The sequence below is a fragment of the Urocitellus parryii genome, chromosome 3, assembly GCF_045843805.1.
Source record: "Urocitellus parryii isolate mUroPar1 chromosome 3, mUroPar1.hap1, whole genome shotgun sequence".
NCBI lineage: Eukaryota > Metazoa > Chordata > Mammalia > Rodentia > Sciuridae > Urocitellus > Urocitellus parryii.
The window spans coordinates 42,179,797-42,193,813 of record NC_135533.1 but is presented as its reverse complement, the minus strand read 5'-3'; the positions used below and the strand labels follow the sequence as shown (position 1 = coordinate 42,193,813).

Sequence of the window (14,017 nt, the reverse complement as noted above, 5' to 3'; positions counted from 1 at the left end):
AATACTGAAGACAGAGACCATGTCTTGGTCATCATTCCACTCCTCCACATCCACATCAAGTACTATGACTTGCTAATAGTATGACTCAATGAATTTATTAGCTGATGGTAAGAGACTAGAAATGCAACATAAAAAGTCCTTTTCTACAGTACAAAAAATCAATAAAACAAGGTTTGTGAAGAGAATAGTGATTTGGCTTTGAAATGACCCTGAGGTTTAACAAGTTCCAGAAAAATTATGACAGTAGGCACAGAGTATAAAGAGATAAGCAGTCAAGTTAGAAAATATAATAAAAACTTCCTCATTCTGACCAGAAATGGAGCTCCTGCTGCCTCACGTCTTATACTTCTCAAAATTGAAGGAAAATAGAAAATATACAGAGGAAAAATATGTAAGTAAGTATGAAAAAGGAGAACAGAAGCATTTTTTTGTTTCTTTTAATTGATTTTTTAAAAAATAAATGACGGAATGCATTACAATTCTTATTACACATATACAGCAAAATTTTTCATATCTCTGGTTATATATAAAGTATGTTGACACCAATTTGTGTCTTCATACATGTACTTTGAATAATGATGTCTATCACATTGCACCATCCTTGCTAATCCCCTGCCCCCTCTCTTTCCCTCTCACCCCTCTGCCCTATCTAGAATTCATCTATTCCCCCATGCTCACCCTCCCTCCCCCATTATGAGTCAGCCTCCTTATATCAGAGAAAACATTCGGCATTTGTTTTTTGGGGATTGGCTAACTTCACTTAGCATTATCTTCTCCAACGCCATCCATTTACCTGCAAATGTCATGATTTTATTCTCTTTTATTGCTGAGTAAAATTCCATTGTGTACATATGCCACATTTTTTTTTTATCCATTCATCCACTGAAGGGCATCTAGGTTGGCTCCACAGTTTAGCTATTGTGAATTGTGTTGCTATAAACATTGATGTGGCTATGTCCCTGTAGTATGCTGTTTTTAAGTCTTTTGGGTATAGACCAAGGAGAGGGTAGCTGGGTCAAATGGTGGTTCCATTCCCAGATTTCCAAGGAATCTCCATACTGCTTTTCATATTGGCTGCTGCACAAATTTGTAGTCCCACCAGCAATGTACACCAGAGTGTACCTTTTTCCTCACATCCTCACCAACACTTATTGTTGTTTGTCTTCATAATAGCTGCCATTCTGACTGGAATGAGATGATATCTTAGAGTAGTTTTTTTTTTTTTTTTTTTAGTTGTTGATGAACCTTTATTTTATTTATTTGTGTGTAGTGCTGAGAATCGAACCCAGTGCCTCACGCATGCTAGGCAAGTGCATTACCACTGAGCCATAATCGCAGCCCCTTAAAGTAGTTTTGATTTGCATTTCTCTAATTGCTATAGATGATGAACACCAGAGATTCTGCGTTTAATAGAAGAAGTTTAATCTTCATCATGTGGGAGTAGGCCCCAACTTCCTTAATAAGACTCCTATAGCACAAGAATTAAAATCAAGATTCAATAAATGGGATGGAGTCAAACTAAAAAGTTTCTTCTCAGCAAAAGAAACAATCTGTGAGGTGAATAAAGAGCCTACATTCTGGGAGCAAATTTTTACCCCTCACACATCAGACAGAGCACTAATCTCTAGGGTATATAAAGAACTCAATAAACTAAGTACCAAAACAACAAATAACCCAATGAACAAATGGGCCAAGGACTTGAACAGACACATCTCAGAAGAGGATATACAATCAATCAACAAATATATGAACAGAGGCATTTTTGAAAAACTATCAATCTAGAAACTAACTCAAGAGAAACAGCTGATTGGGTCATAGAACAAAGTTGGGATTACAGAATCAGCAGCAACAGAGGGCTATAACTAAATATCTTCAATGTGCTGAGCATGCAGATGATCACTGGGGCCTTGCTCCTCTTTCTCAGTTAGTCTTCATAACAATTCTATGAGATGCTTACTATAATTTTAAACAAGGTAACTAGTATTAAGATCATAAAACTCGTAAATGAGCCCTCACTGACCTTGTGCTAAAATGTGGCACCATCAATTTCATTACAGATAAGTTTATTTATTTATTTATTTGGTAAGTGGATTGAACCTAGTATTGCTTTACCACTAAGCCACATCCACAGCCCTTTTTATATTTTATTTTGAGACAGGGTCTCACTAAGTTGCTTAAGGTCTCACTAAATTGCTGAGGCTGATACCAAATTTGTGATAATCCTGCCGCAGCTTCTTGAGTTGCTGGGATTACAGGTGTGCTCCACCATGCCCAGCTAGGTCATAATTTTAAAGTGGAAAGTCTGGATATAATTAGCAGAAAGATCCAATGGGACTTGACCAGCTGGGCCTGCAGTCCTGGCCTGCCCCCAGGACAATGACTTATACAGACTCCCTGAAGACATTCTTTCATGTCCCAACAGCAGCAATCAGTGAGAAGAGGAAACAGAGCTCCTAAACACCAGGAGCCAGAAGTGACAGTAGTGCAGCTGGAACACTTACACGGAAGGTGAGCATCAGGGATCACCATTGGGGTAGGCAAGTGCTGCTGGGGTCCTCCAGAATGGACTCAGAATTGTAATTATGTATTCATATTTATAGTCCTACTCTCTAGGCAAATATAGCCTGAGAAACCCAGACTGAGTTGCTTTGTCATTAGTGGGTGAAAAAAAAAAAAAAAGAAAGAAATTCTTAAAGTGAATCGTTTGATATTTTACAATACTTTATGCCATTCACCATAGGTGGTTTAATTTCCTAACATCTATCTTATTTATAAAAGTAACATATGATGCATTCAGTGTTGTTGATTTAAGAATTGTATGATCATGTTTTGAAAACATTACTATATCCTTCTGTAACAAATCTAGGACAAGGACTCACAGGCACACCATGCTGCTGCAAGAAGCAATAGTTACTTGTTCTCCAGGGGCTCTAAGAAAAGGACGAAAGCAATATGCCAGGACTAAGAGAGAACTGTTTTCATTTAATGCAAGGTGGAAACATCATTTCATAGACAATTGGGCTTCCTGCCTATGAGGCTATCTGAACTTTGCCTAAACTAATTAAAACCTCCAACAAATAAATTGATTTGAAAGGACTGACACTATTTACCTGCAATTTTCAATCTTCTGACTGGCTAATCAATGCTAAAAAGAGATTTCCATAAAGCCAACTATCAAAAGTATTCACATATGTTTTTAATGAAACATGTTACAGAAATAATAAATGGCTGCAACAAAAAAGCATAATGCCCCAGGTGTGGTGGCGCACACCTGGAATCCCAGCAGCTGGGAAGGATGAGGCAGGAAGATCATGAGTTCAAAGCCGGCCTCAGCAAAAGCAAGGCACTAAGCAACTCAGTGAGGCCCTGTCTCTAAATAAAATACAAAATAGGGATGGGGATGTGGCTCAGTGGTGAGTGCCCCTGAGTTCAATCCCCAGTCCCCACCACCACCAAAAAAGCATAATTCACTAAAAAGGTACTGTCATAATGTTTATATAATTTTATATATTATTTTCCTTTTGCAGGTGCTACAAACAAGACTTTTAAAGGACTTTATATTTTACTTCTAAAAGCGTTTTATTTTTTCTAATTTTTTTTTATTTTTTTTTTTAGGTGCTAGGCATCAAATGCAGGGCCTCATGCATGCTAAACAAGTATACTTCCACTGAGCCCCCATATTTTACATGTAAATCATATTTATACCTAGAAATTGAGCTGGGCATTAAACCATGGATGCCCTTAATATTCAAGAAATAGTAGGGAAAAAGCCCTGGCCTATGACCACTGATACACAACTTCTTTCCCCTACTAATCACTATACTTAAAGACATCATTTAAGTTTTCTCTTTGGACTGAGCAATAATAAATCTTTATTTTCTCTTAACAGCTCACCAGTCCAACAAAGCTTTGAATTTAGATCTCCAATCCAAACAGCATGTTTTATCTCTTTACTCTTCTCTATCACATTTATTCACATGGCAAAACTAAAAATGCTCACTTTTAAGAATCATAGATCCTTTAACTGTTCTTTAAAAGCTTACAGAAATTGTTACATTATTTTCTGTAGTAAGCAATAAAAAATAGATCAATGTAAAACCCAACTATTTATAGTAATACTTTTATAATCCAAACTAATTAATGTCTACAAATATTTTCTCAAACTTCATTGATGTTATATTGTCATCCAGTCTGGGCTTTCCCTCTAAAAATAGAATCTGTTCAAATAATGTAAGAGCAAGAAAAAGGTTTTCTTAGGATGGTGACTTTATAATTGATTAGATTTGTCATAAGATTTGTAAAGATACATTTTAGATTTATTTTATAATAATACATACATAACTTCCAGTTTAGGGGAAAATAAATAATTGAGAAGCTAGTTTCTAATGTTTAAAATTCCATTTTTGCCTCTTACACTTCATATCTCAAATGTAAGGGTACAACTTACAACATCCCTTCCTCAAAGAGTCATTACAAACATTTCTGCAACATATGTAAAAAAGAAATTTCTCTTTGAAACATAATGTCAACTTTGAGCCTGAACTTAAGAAAAGTATAATTTGTTTAGTTTTGTTTAAAATAAAAGATGTCATGAGGATAATTCTACACATACAATAAATACACACACACACACACACACACACACACACACACACACACATACATACACACATCCACACCAACCCCAGCCCTCAGGAAAACTGCAAACCAGGTCACACCAATTCTTACTATATAACACTTTACAAATCTAAATAGACGTCATAGAAAAAGAACCAATTGAGTCAAGTGGGTGTAATAAATTGCAAAACACCCCAACAGCGTTATTTTATTTGTTCTATTAGGAATATTCAATAAGCAGCACCTATCAAATGAAATAAAAAGATGAATTTTGAAAGGGGAGTAAAATTTCTTATTCCCAAGGCAAGTAGACTAGAAATTATAAAAGTTTACCAAAGGAAGGAACTGTATGAACTTTGCTTGTGTCTATTTACTAATAAAATACTGACTTTGTAGCTACACCAAATACCTCTAAAGAACAAAGCTCCAGACTCAAACTGCTTTATGTGTAAAAATTACTTCATTTTTAAAGACTATTTTATTCATCAAAGTATTTCTACTGTTTCTGCTATTTTAAATTGTTAAGCTTTTTTTTTTTAAATAGCAAAACAAATAGGCCTTGTTCCCTGACCTAAACATTCCTTTAAAGTCTTTAACTCTTCACAGGCTTACTCAAGACTTCTAAAAAGATGGATACTTACCCAGAGCTTTTACAAGATTTGGAGATCAACTTCAAAAACAAAGTTAGAGTTCTCCACAGAGTAAGAGTATAACTAGCACAATTCCAGTTTCCTAAAATTCAGAGGGCAAAAATAAACGTTGCCTTATTTTGCACCAAAATTACACACTGATTCCTCTAGCTACAGCCATGGCTAGCAAAACACTGCTGGAACTAGCTGGGCCTCCTCACTTTCTTATTTTAGCTCAGTACGTAGTGCAGGAATGCCTGCTATATTTAAATGATGGGTAAGAGGAACACATGAGCAACTGTCCTGCTCCACTGTAACATCAAAAAACACTTCATTACACATTTTCTCTCTTCTGGAAGATGCAAAACCCATTATAGACATCTTCACAATGACATCTCAAGTACAGTAAGGATGTGTACAATAGACGTTCAGTATGTGGTTCCAATCAATAACCCATTGTCCTGACTATTGAAATCTGAGAAAGTATATCCAGCATAAGAGATACCATTATCTATTTTAACCTGTCATTTCACTGTGAGATGCAAGACTATAGAATACAAGAGTTTAGGGAAATAAGCTACCAGAGTGCCTTGGATTTATATAGCATTTTGCAGTCTTAAAAGCACTTTCTCATTCATTTAACCGTCTTCTATGAAGCTACATTCTAATCAAAAGACCAATTCTCTCACCAAGCTGGAAGGCAACATACAAACATTCAAATGATGCCTAAGCATGTGCTTATGGCTGTTTAAGTTGTGGTATTTGTGCATTTGCACACTGTCAATTCCATTTTAGACCCACATCTGGGCAACCATTGAGCTACTGTGACCCATCTCTCCAGTCATGTTTACACCACACCATCCCTTCATCCCCTTAGTGTTTTCTCCATTAGTTGCTTCTCTGGCAATCACCTCTTCTGAACACAGAGGAATGCTCTTTCTTTTTCTCCCTTATTATTGAACATTTGCCCAATTACCTCAGGAGAATCTTCTTGAGTTTAGTTGTCAAACAAATGATAATAGTGCTGAGTATTAACAATATCCCTGTGAACTAAGAGGAAGGAAAAACTTAGGTGGTGAAGTGAAACAAGTAATGGACCACTAGTGCCATCTATCTTGGAAAGCCTTGGGTATGTCCAGTCTGAGCTGTGTGCCATCTTGTCATGTATTGCCACTGGGCAACAACATTTGATAGAAATACAAAGATGAGAAAGTTACAATCCTTGCTCTCTAGCTCTTCAGAGTATACTAAGGAAATCTTCCCTTCTAAAGGCACTGTAAAAGTCTCCACCAAGTTCTCATCCTCGTTTACAAATTAAGCTGCCTTCACACTGAAATATTTCCCCCCACCCTACTGAAATACTTTTAATGTGTTTACTTGTATTGTTAGGACAACTAGTATTATAACCGTACTCATATTTTTTGCATGTGGAGTTAAACAATTTTTTTTTACTTTATTTATTTCTTTATGTGATGCTGAGGATTGAATCCAGTGCCTCTCATATGCTAGGTGAGCGCTCTACCACTGAACCCCAACCCCAACCCCTCATTTTGTTTTGAAAAATTTTTATTCTACACATACAAAAAAGAATATCAGCTATATTAAGGATATTAACAGATTTTTGTGAGCAATTCCAAGGAGTCTATGGATCAACGATAAAGCAGGCAGCATAGTGCCTGACTCATAAAGGTTAATTCCTCATCCCTCCCTAGTTCCAATCAACAGTTTACACTCTATTTATTTATTTATTTATTTATTTATAATTTTATTTTGGTGGTGGTACTAGAGATTGAACTGAGGACCTCATGCATGTCAGGCCACATCCCCAACCCCAAACTTGTTTCTAAGATGTGACTTCTATGTACAGTCCTTGTTCTAAGGAAACAAAATACATCTGGAGACATCAGACAAGACAACATATTAGAAGACACTAATTGTTCAACATGGAAAACAAGAACAGAAACTTGGAAGAATATAACTGACATGAGATTGTGTATCCAAATAATAACTGACAGTAATAATAGAGCTATAGTTTATTTTTCTTAATAGACAAAAAAATATTTTGTAAAGAAATATTTCAGTAAAACTGGCTACAAAGCAAATTTATATAATATCAAAAACTATTTTTACTCTAGCTTCTCTTATAACCTTAGAAATGAGTGCTAAAGTTAGAAGAGGGGACAGGCAAATACATGAACTTAAAATGGTGCTAAATTATTTCTAGCCATGTTATGTTTCTGTAAATTATGTTTCATTGTGCCTGCCAATATTGTTCTGAAAAAATTTCCCAACTAAATCTTTCTTCTACTCCCTCTTCTCCACATAGGCAATTTTTTTTTCTTGCATTGGTAGAAAGTACAAGGTGTGTCACACAAATTGGCTCCCAAAGCCAGTAATTTTCAACATTCTTTATATTAAATTTATAATATGGACCAGAAGAACATCCTTTCTTAAATTCTTCCCTTAAAGAACACATCAAATGTATTAATATTCTGAAACATCAGTAAACATGCATAATTTTACTCAGTAAACACAATTCTTGACTTCATAAGAAATTACTACATGGTAAATTTCCAAATCATTTCCTAAAGGACAGTTCCACTGCTGAGTCACCACAACCAACTGGCATAATTTTCATTCATTTAATGATTACAAACTCAGCATGTGTTAAGCCAAAATACACTCTTTTCTAGATCCTAAGAAAGACAAGAACTACTCTCATGGAGTTTACAAGGACATGAAGACAATGCAAAATTAACAAATAAGCCAGAATTACTTTAAACAGTGTTTGGTGCTATACAGAAAATTCAAACCTGGTGAGATGCCAGTGACATAATGGCCATTTTAGATAGGGTCAGTAGGGAAAGCCTCTAAAGAAAAGAATTTGAGCAGAGATGTGAATGGCAAGTAGACTGCCATTCCAAATCAATTGGAAAAGCCTTCTGGGTAGAGGGTACAGCTGGTGCAAAGTCAGGTACAAGCTAGGGATGTTTAAAAAGGAATCCCAGCTTGTATGGGATATCATGATCAGAGAAAAGAGAAGTTCAGATTCAAAGGGTAGGATGATCATTACACTTTGCAAGCCAGGGTAATATATCTATATTTTATTTTCTGTGCAATGGAAAGCCATTTAAGGAAGTCACATAAAATGTGGAATTGTATTCACTAATTAGAATCAAAACTGGGGGAAAAATACATATATAGTCCATGTATTTGATTGCTACTATACCTATACTCAATGAAATTCATCCCAAGACACCAACATGAAATCTTGGAGTCAAAAAAAAATCTTTAGGAATATAAAGTTTCATTTTAAATAGATACATAAACTGGAAGGCTGAGAAAAAGACATCATACAGATTGCTTCATTAATGACTAAACGAAATATCTCCAACAGTAAGTAAAGGCAACTAAGGTATATGAAATACATTGTAAACTCAAAACTGACATTAATCAGAAAAATGTCCTTTTCTGTGTCCACAAACTGGACCACCATGAGTGAGATATATATGACCCACCATAGAATTGAGCCTCTGACCTCAATTAAAAGTGACAATTTAGTTGGAGCATATGCCCAGTAATATGTTTGATCAATTCTAGTGTTCCAATCCCAAGTCACTTTGCATATTATAACTTGAGAGATTTATTCATCCAGTGAATGATAAAGACCTATTATTGCCAGATGCAGTGGCACACACCTATAATTCCAGTGCTTGGGAGGTTAAGGCAGGAGGATGGAGAGTTCAAAGCCAACCTCAGCAAATAATGAGGCACTAAGCAACTCAGTGAGATCCTGTCTCTAAATAAAATACAAAATAGGGCTGGGGGTGTGGCTCAGTGGTTGAGTGCCCCTGGATTCAGAGCCCGGTACCAAAAAAAAAAAAAAAAAACTGAGCTGTAGCTAATATGATTTAACAATACAGGAGAATTGCTTCTGTATTTATCATCTTAATTTAAAATGCAAACATATAAACAACTTTTAGCCTAAGCCAAGATATTATATCATGCATTTGTTTCCTAAAAGAAATGACATAGAATTTCAAACATCTTTGAAATTTCTAGAAACAACATTGAAAAATCATTTAAACTGCTTGGTGAAAAATGGCAAAAGTGAATATTTTTAAGAAAAAGTGTGTCATGCAAAGTGTTTTAAAGACAACTCTAAAACCTTAGAACATAGGTTATAAGAGAAAGTGCCATCCACATCAAAGAATAAAGTTATGCCATTTTTTAAGATAAATCTATCATTTTTCTGAATAATAACTTCATGACTACCCCAATCTATAATCAATTTTCTGCTTTCTAGAAAAGCATTATCTTATGATATTAATTCACTTGAAATCTTACAAGTAATATAATTAAGGGGTTTTTTAAAATTAGGTTAAAAGTTCATTCTATTTTCAGTAAATCATAAAATTATATTAAGACTCTCCTATCCAATTTAAAGGCTGAGCATCAAAAATCAATTATCAAAGCTAATCAGTGTAGAGCTACTCCTCTAATATGTTTATTTTCTCCTTTCTTTTTATAATTCATTTTTCTTATATAAGATATAGTTGCCTTTGCAAAGTTTTCTGTGTGTGACCTAACCGAATACTATGAAATTCTTGGAACTGTATCCCTACTCTAAATAGTTTTGGCTCAGCAGTGAAGATCAAGCAAACCCAGTGGTGAGAGCAGGGAAGTAGTATAATGAAACTAAACTACACCTTGAAAAGAACCACTTAATATTTTTTACTTAGAAAACTACATGTGAGCTAAAAACAGGTATGCTTGTTCACTAAGGTCCTTTCCCTTTATTGTTTTAAATGAAATTCCACAATTCATGGTTCTCTGGATCTGAACTTCACTTTCACATCTTTGTGTCTTTGGAGAAAGTTCATCCATCTCTATCTCAAATTCAGTACTAGAATTCTCTCACCCTTCCCGGTTCAGTTCCAGGGAAATTTCCACTGGGTTGTCCTCCTCCACCTTACATTATGGAAACTTGTACTCATGTTATAAACTCCTTATTTTTAGCCTGAGTTTTACAAACATCCTTCTCATCATAGTACCAACCACAGTTCCTATGCATAGGAGGCATTCGAGAATTATTTTTTTTCAATTTAAAGTTAAGCACAATTGCTACAAAACAGTCATATAAAGTTAAAAATATTAAAATTGCCATAGATTGGGGCTGGGATTGTGGCTCAGTGGTAGAGCGCTTGCCTAGCACGGGTGGGACCCGGGTTTGATCCTCAGCACCACATAAAAATAAAGGCATTGTGTTGTGTCCATCTACACCAATAAATAAATAAATAAATAAATAAATAAATAAATAAATAAATAAATAAATATTTTTTTAAAAATTGCCATAGATAATCAAGATATTAAGAAGAACACACCAAGTTGATCTAAGAACAACTCAGAACATTTTTACTAGATTCCACCCCTACAGGTGCAGAGCAGTTTCTGCATCACAGAAGCCCTGGCTCCTGTCTCATAGCTCTGCTTCACTGTGATGGTGTGGGAGGCCTGTGTCACCTGCAGATCACCTAAAAGCAGTTCTAGATTCACAGCCTTTCCAAGAACAAACTTGCCTTCATCATAGGAAGAACAAGGACCACAATGCTAAAGAGCAAAATTAATCCTGTCAGACCCATTGAGATCTCCCTGCAGGGGAAGTTTGACCAGAGGAAGACAGTGTCTGCCTAACCTAGAGGAGGAGCTAGCTAGTGAGTTCTTCTCTGAGCCTTCCTCCTCAAGAACTTTCAGAAACTTGTTCCCAAACAGAAGGGAAACTAGCAAGAGAAAGAAGAAATTAAGTTGACAGCAAACTTTTGGCAGTTTTTCTAACTTCCAGCTTCTCACTTTAATTTAAAAGGGAAAAACTGGGCATGGTGATGCATGCCTATAAACGCCAGCAACTCAGGAGACTGAGGTAGGAGGATTACAAATTCAAGGCCAGCCCCAGCAATTTAGCAAGGCTATGTCTCAAAATAAAATGATAAAAAGGGCTGAGGATGTAGCTTAGTAGTGAAGTGCCCCTGGGCTAAATCCCCCATACCAAAAATATAAAAAGTAAATAAAATAAAAGGGAAGAAAAAGGCCTCCAATGTCTGTCACTGACTTTTGAAAAACCTAATCTTTTCTGAAATGGTTTAGTCTTAATTTTACATTCTCAATACAAAGTCTCCTTCCTCCTTTATATTGTCATAGAAATATCAGAGAGGTGAGTGTTCTCTGTGTGCTTCTCCTTTTATCTTCATTTATGACGAAAATGTGCAAGAAACCACACAGGAAACAGAAGTCGAGCATCACTGGGAAAGAGACCCAGGCTCACTCTACCTCTTATATACCTAGATAAGAATTGCTCCTACCCAAACTGACAAAGTATCAGTGAGAAATGCTAGATTTAATGTTGCTGGAATAAAATGTAACAATTTTCTTCTTTAAAAACTGCACCCTTTCTCAGTAAATATTTTGCTTATTGGTTCTTCTGTATAAAATTGGCATGTGGCCACTGTATTGTGGGCTCATCCGCACATACATGCACAGATGATAATTTAACTTAATTTAAGCAAAATTTTAAAATTTGAATGTGTATTCATGGGAAAAATTCACATTTAAAACTTTTTACAGTTAATTTTCAGGAAGAAAAAAATCAATGCATTTACCAATAAATTCATGATATATCTACTCAAATAACTTTTTAAAAAAGTTATTTGGGGCTTGAAAGTGATATATTTGCCTGAAGCAAGGAAGACAATATTATATGACAAGTAGCCACCCTAAAGAATGAAAAATCAGAAAGCCAGGGTCTCTACAATGACTGGATCCAGTGGGCTAAGCAGTATCTATGTAAATGGGGAGAGGATTCTTGGGTACAGAATCCTACAGATAGTATCCTCTGAGGGATACAATCCAAGAGATAGTATGAAACAAATGTAAACAGGAAAGAGTTCAACTTAATCAAGATGCTGAAAGTTAGTATCTTAAATGAACAAGTCCTAACTGGATACATTGTTGCAAGTGTTTAAAAAGTGTTTTCTCAAAGGAGCCATACACAAGAAAATGAATTTCCAGACCTAGACTTCCAGAGTATGTAAATCACTCGCTGGGAGATACAGGTGTTAATACTTATCTATGTCCATACATAATTTGGAACTACGGGAATTTCCCCTGTGAAATTAAAGGGTGGTGGCTGTTGTTTTAAGAAACGCCCATCTATCTTGAATCCATGATCATTTTCACATTTCAAGGATTGTAACACTTCCTTTGAAATACTTTGTTTCTGCATTGTCTCTGGAGTGTTACTGTTGGCGTAGTCTTGTCTGTAGTGGCTGTTTATCGACTCAGCTCCAGTTGCTTCTGCACCGAAGACCGTGGCCATGAGACACGCGGGAAGCACCGGGTTAGCCAGTGGAACTTTGGGGGAGAGACCAGTAGCGATCTTTTAAAACCTCAACTGGGACCATCGGAAATTCCAGATCTCCTGTCTCACCTGGTGTCCCTTCCACATTCCGTTTGGTGACTTGACACGTCATCCGAGCTCCTGTGCACACCTGCGGGAATCCCTCGCCCTGCCAACATCAGAGCAACTACTCTGCGGGGCTCCGCTCGCGGCGGGCGCGTCCCGGAGGCCCGCTCCCCACCGGGCAGCGGCCGGCCCACTCCGACTGGACCGGACCGGACCGAGCTTCTGACGTTCAGCGCCCACCTCGGGGCAAGGGGGGAAGGAAGCGGTCTGACACTGAGGCCCCGCGCTTCGGACGCAGTCTCCCGACGGGAAGCCGTCCCGGGAAGTCCTTCGCTCCCGACGTCCGTCCTCCCGGGTGTCCAGCCAACCGGCCAGGAGACCGCGGCCGGAGGTCGGACCGGGCCGCGGTGCCGTCGCGGCCGGCCGGGCCCGCCAGGCGGCGTCACTCCTCCTCCGCCTCCCGCGGGCCGCAGAAGGCCGCCGGCTGCCACCTGAGGCGCCGCGTCCCGGGCAGGCGGCCGCCGGCGTCCGGTGCGCGGGCCCCGGCGCGGCCCCGAGCGCGCGCCCGGCCGCCCGCCCCCGCCGGCCGCGGCCCCGCGCGAGTTGCACTAACTTTCCCGGGCGGGGGAGGGGCGAGCGCGGGCCCCGCTGCCCTGGCCTTACCTGTGCTCAAGTTGTCGTTGATTTTCAAGGGCACCCGCAGGATGTAGACCAGGAAGAGCACGATGAAGAACCACACGGTGCACAGATAAGTCCAGGACCAAACCATGCAGGACTTGAGCTGCTCCAGAAAGCCCGTGGCCGCTTCAGCCATTTTTCAGCGCTGCTCTCTGCTGCCGCGGCTCTCGGTGTCTGCCGGGATGATTCACCGGCCCCGAGGCGCCGCTAGCGCCGCCGCCGCCGCCGCCGCCGCGGCCCGGGCGCCCCCGAGCCCGCCCGCCGCCGGGGACGCGGGCGCGGCGGGAAATCGCGCGGGCCGCGGCGCGCTCGCCGTCCCGGCTCCAGGCTCCTGGCTAACTCTCTGTAGGCCTACAAGTGGCTTGCGTGGAGCGATCACGTGGCCCCCTGCCCCGCGTTGGGATGCCTTTTATATTTATTATACTCAAATTTGGAAAGACAGGCCCAGGGGAGCGTTGAAGGAAACTCGACGTAGTAATAAGTCACATACGTTGAGCGCTTACTATACGTCAGGCAGAGTTCCCCCTTTGTATAATCTCCGTTAATCCCTATAACAGTTCACACTATTATCCTTCTTGAATGGACAGAGAAACTAAGGCTCATACCTGTCCCCATGTTTTACCCCAGGTCGAGC

At 38.8% G+C, this 14,017-nt stretch overlaps 1 protein-coding gene across 7 annotated transcripts in view; it reads right to left on the bottom strand.

Annotated features, from left to right (window-relative positions):
- Positions 1–13,619, bottom strand: part of St7 (suppression of tumorigenicity 7) — a 259,768-nt gene extending 246,149 nt beyond the window's left edge. For 3 of the 7 annotated variants that reach the window (XM_026410555.2, XM_026410563.2, XM_077796709.1), the window contains exon 1: positions 13,369–13,619. In XM_026410555.2, the coding sequence (XP_026266340.1) occupies positions 13,369–13,519 (151 nt within the window). In that variant the 5' untranslated portion in view covers positions 13,520–13,619. Of the gene's footprint in view, positions 1–5,258; positions 5,434–13,368 lie in introns of those variants that run through there. The other 4 variants (XM_026410559.2, XM_026410560.2, XM_026410554.2 and 1 more) reach the window with 3 other exon arrangements.
- Positions 13,620–14,017: the final 398 nt, after the last annotated feature.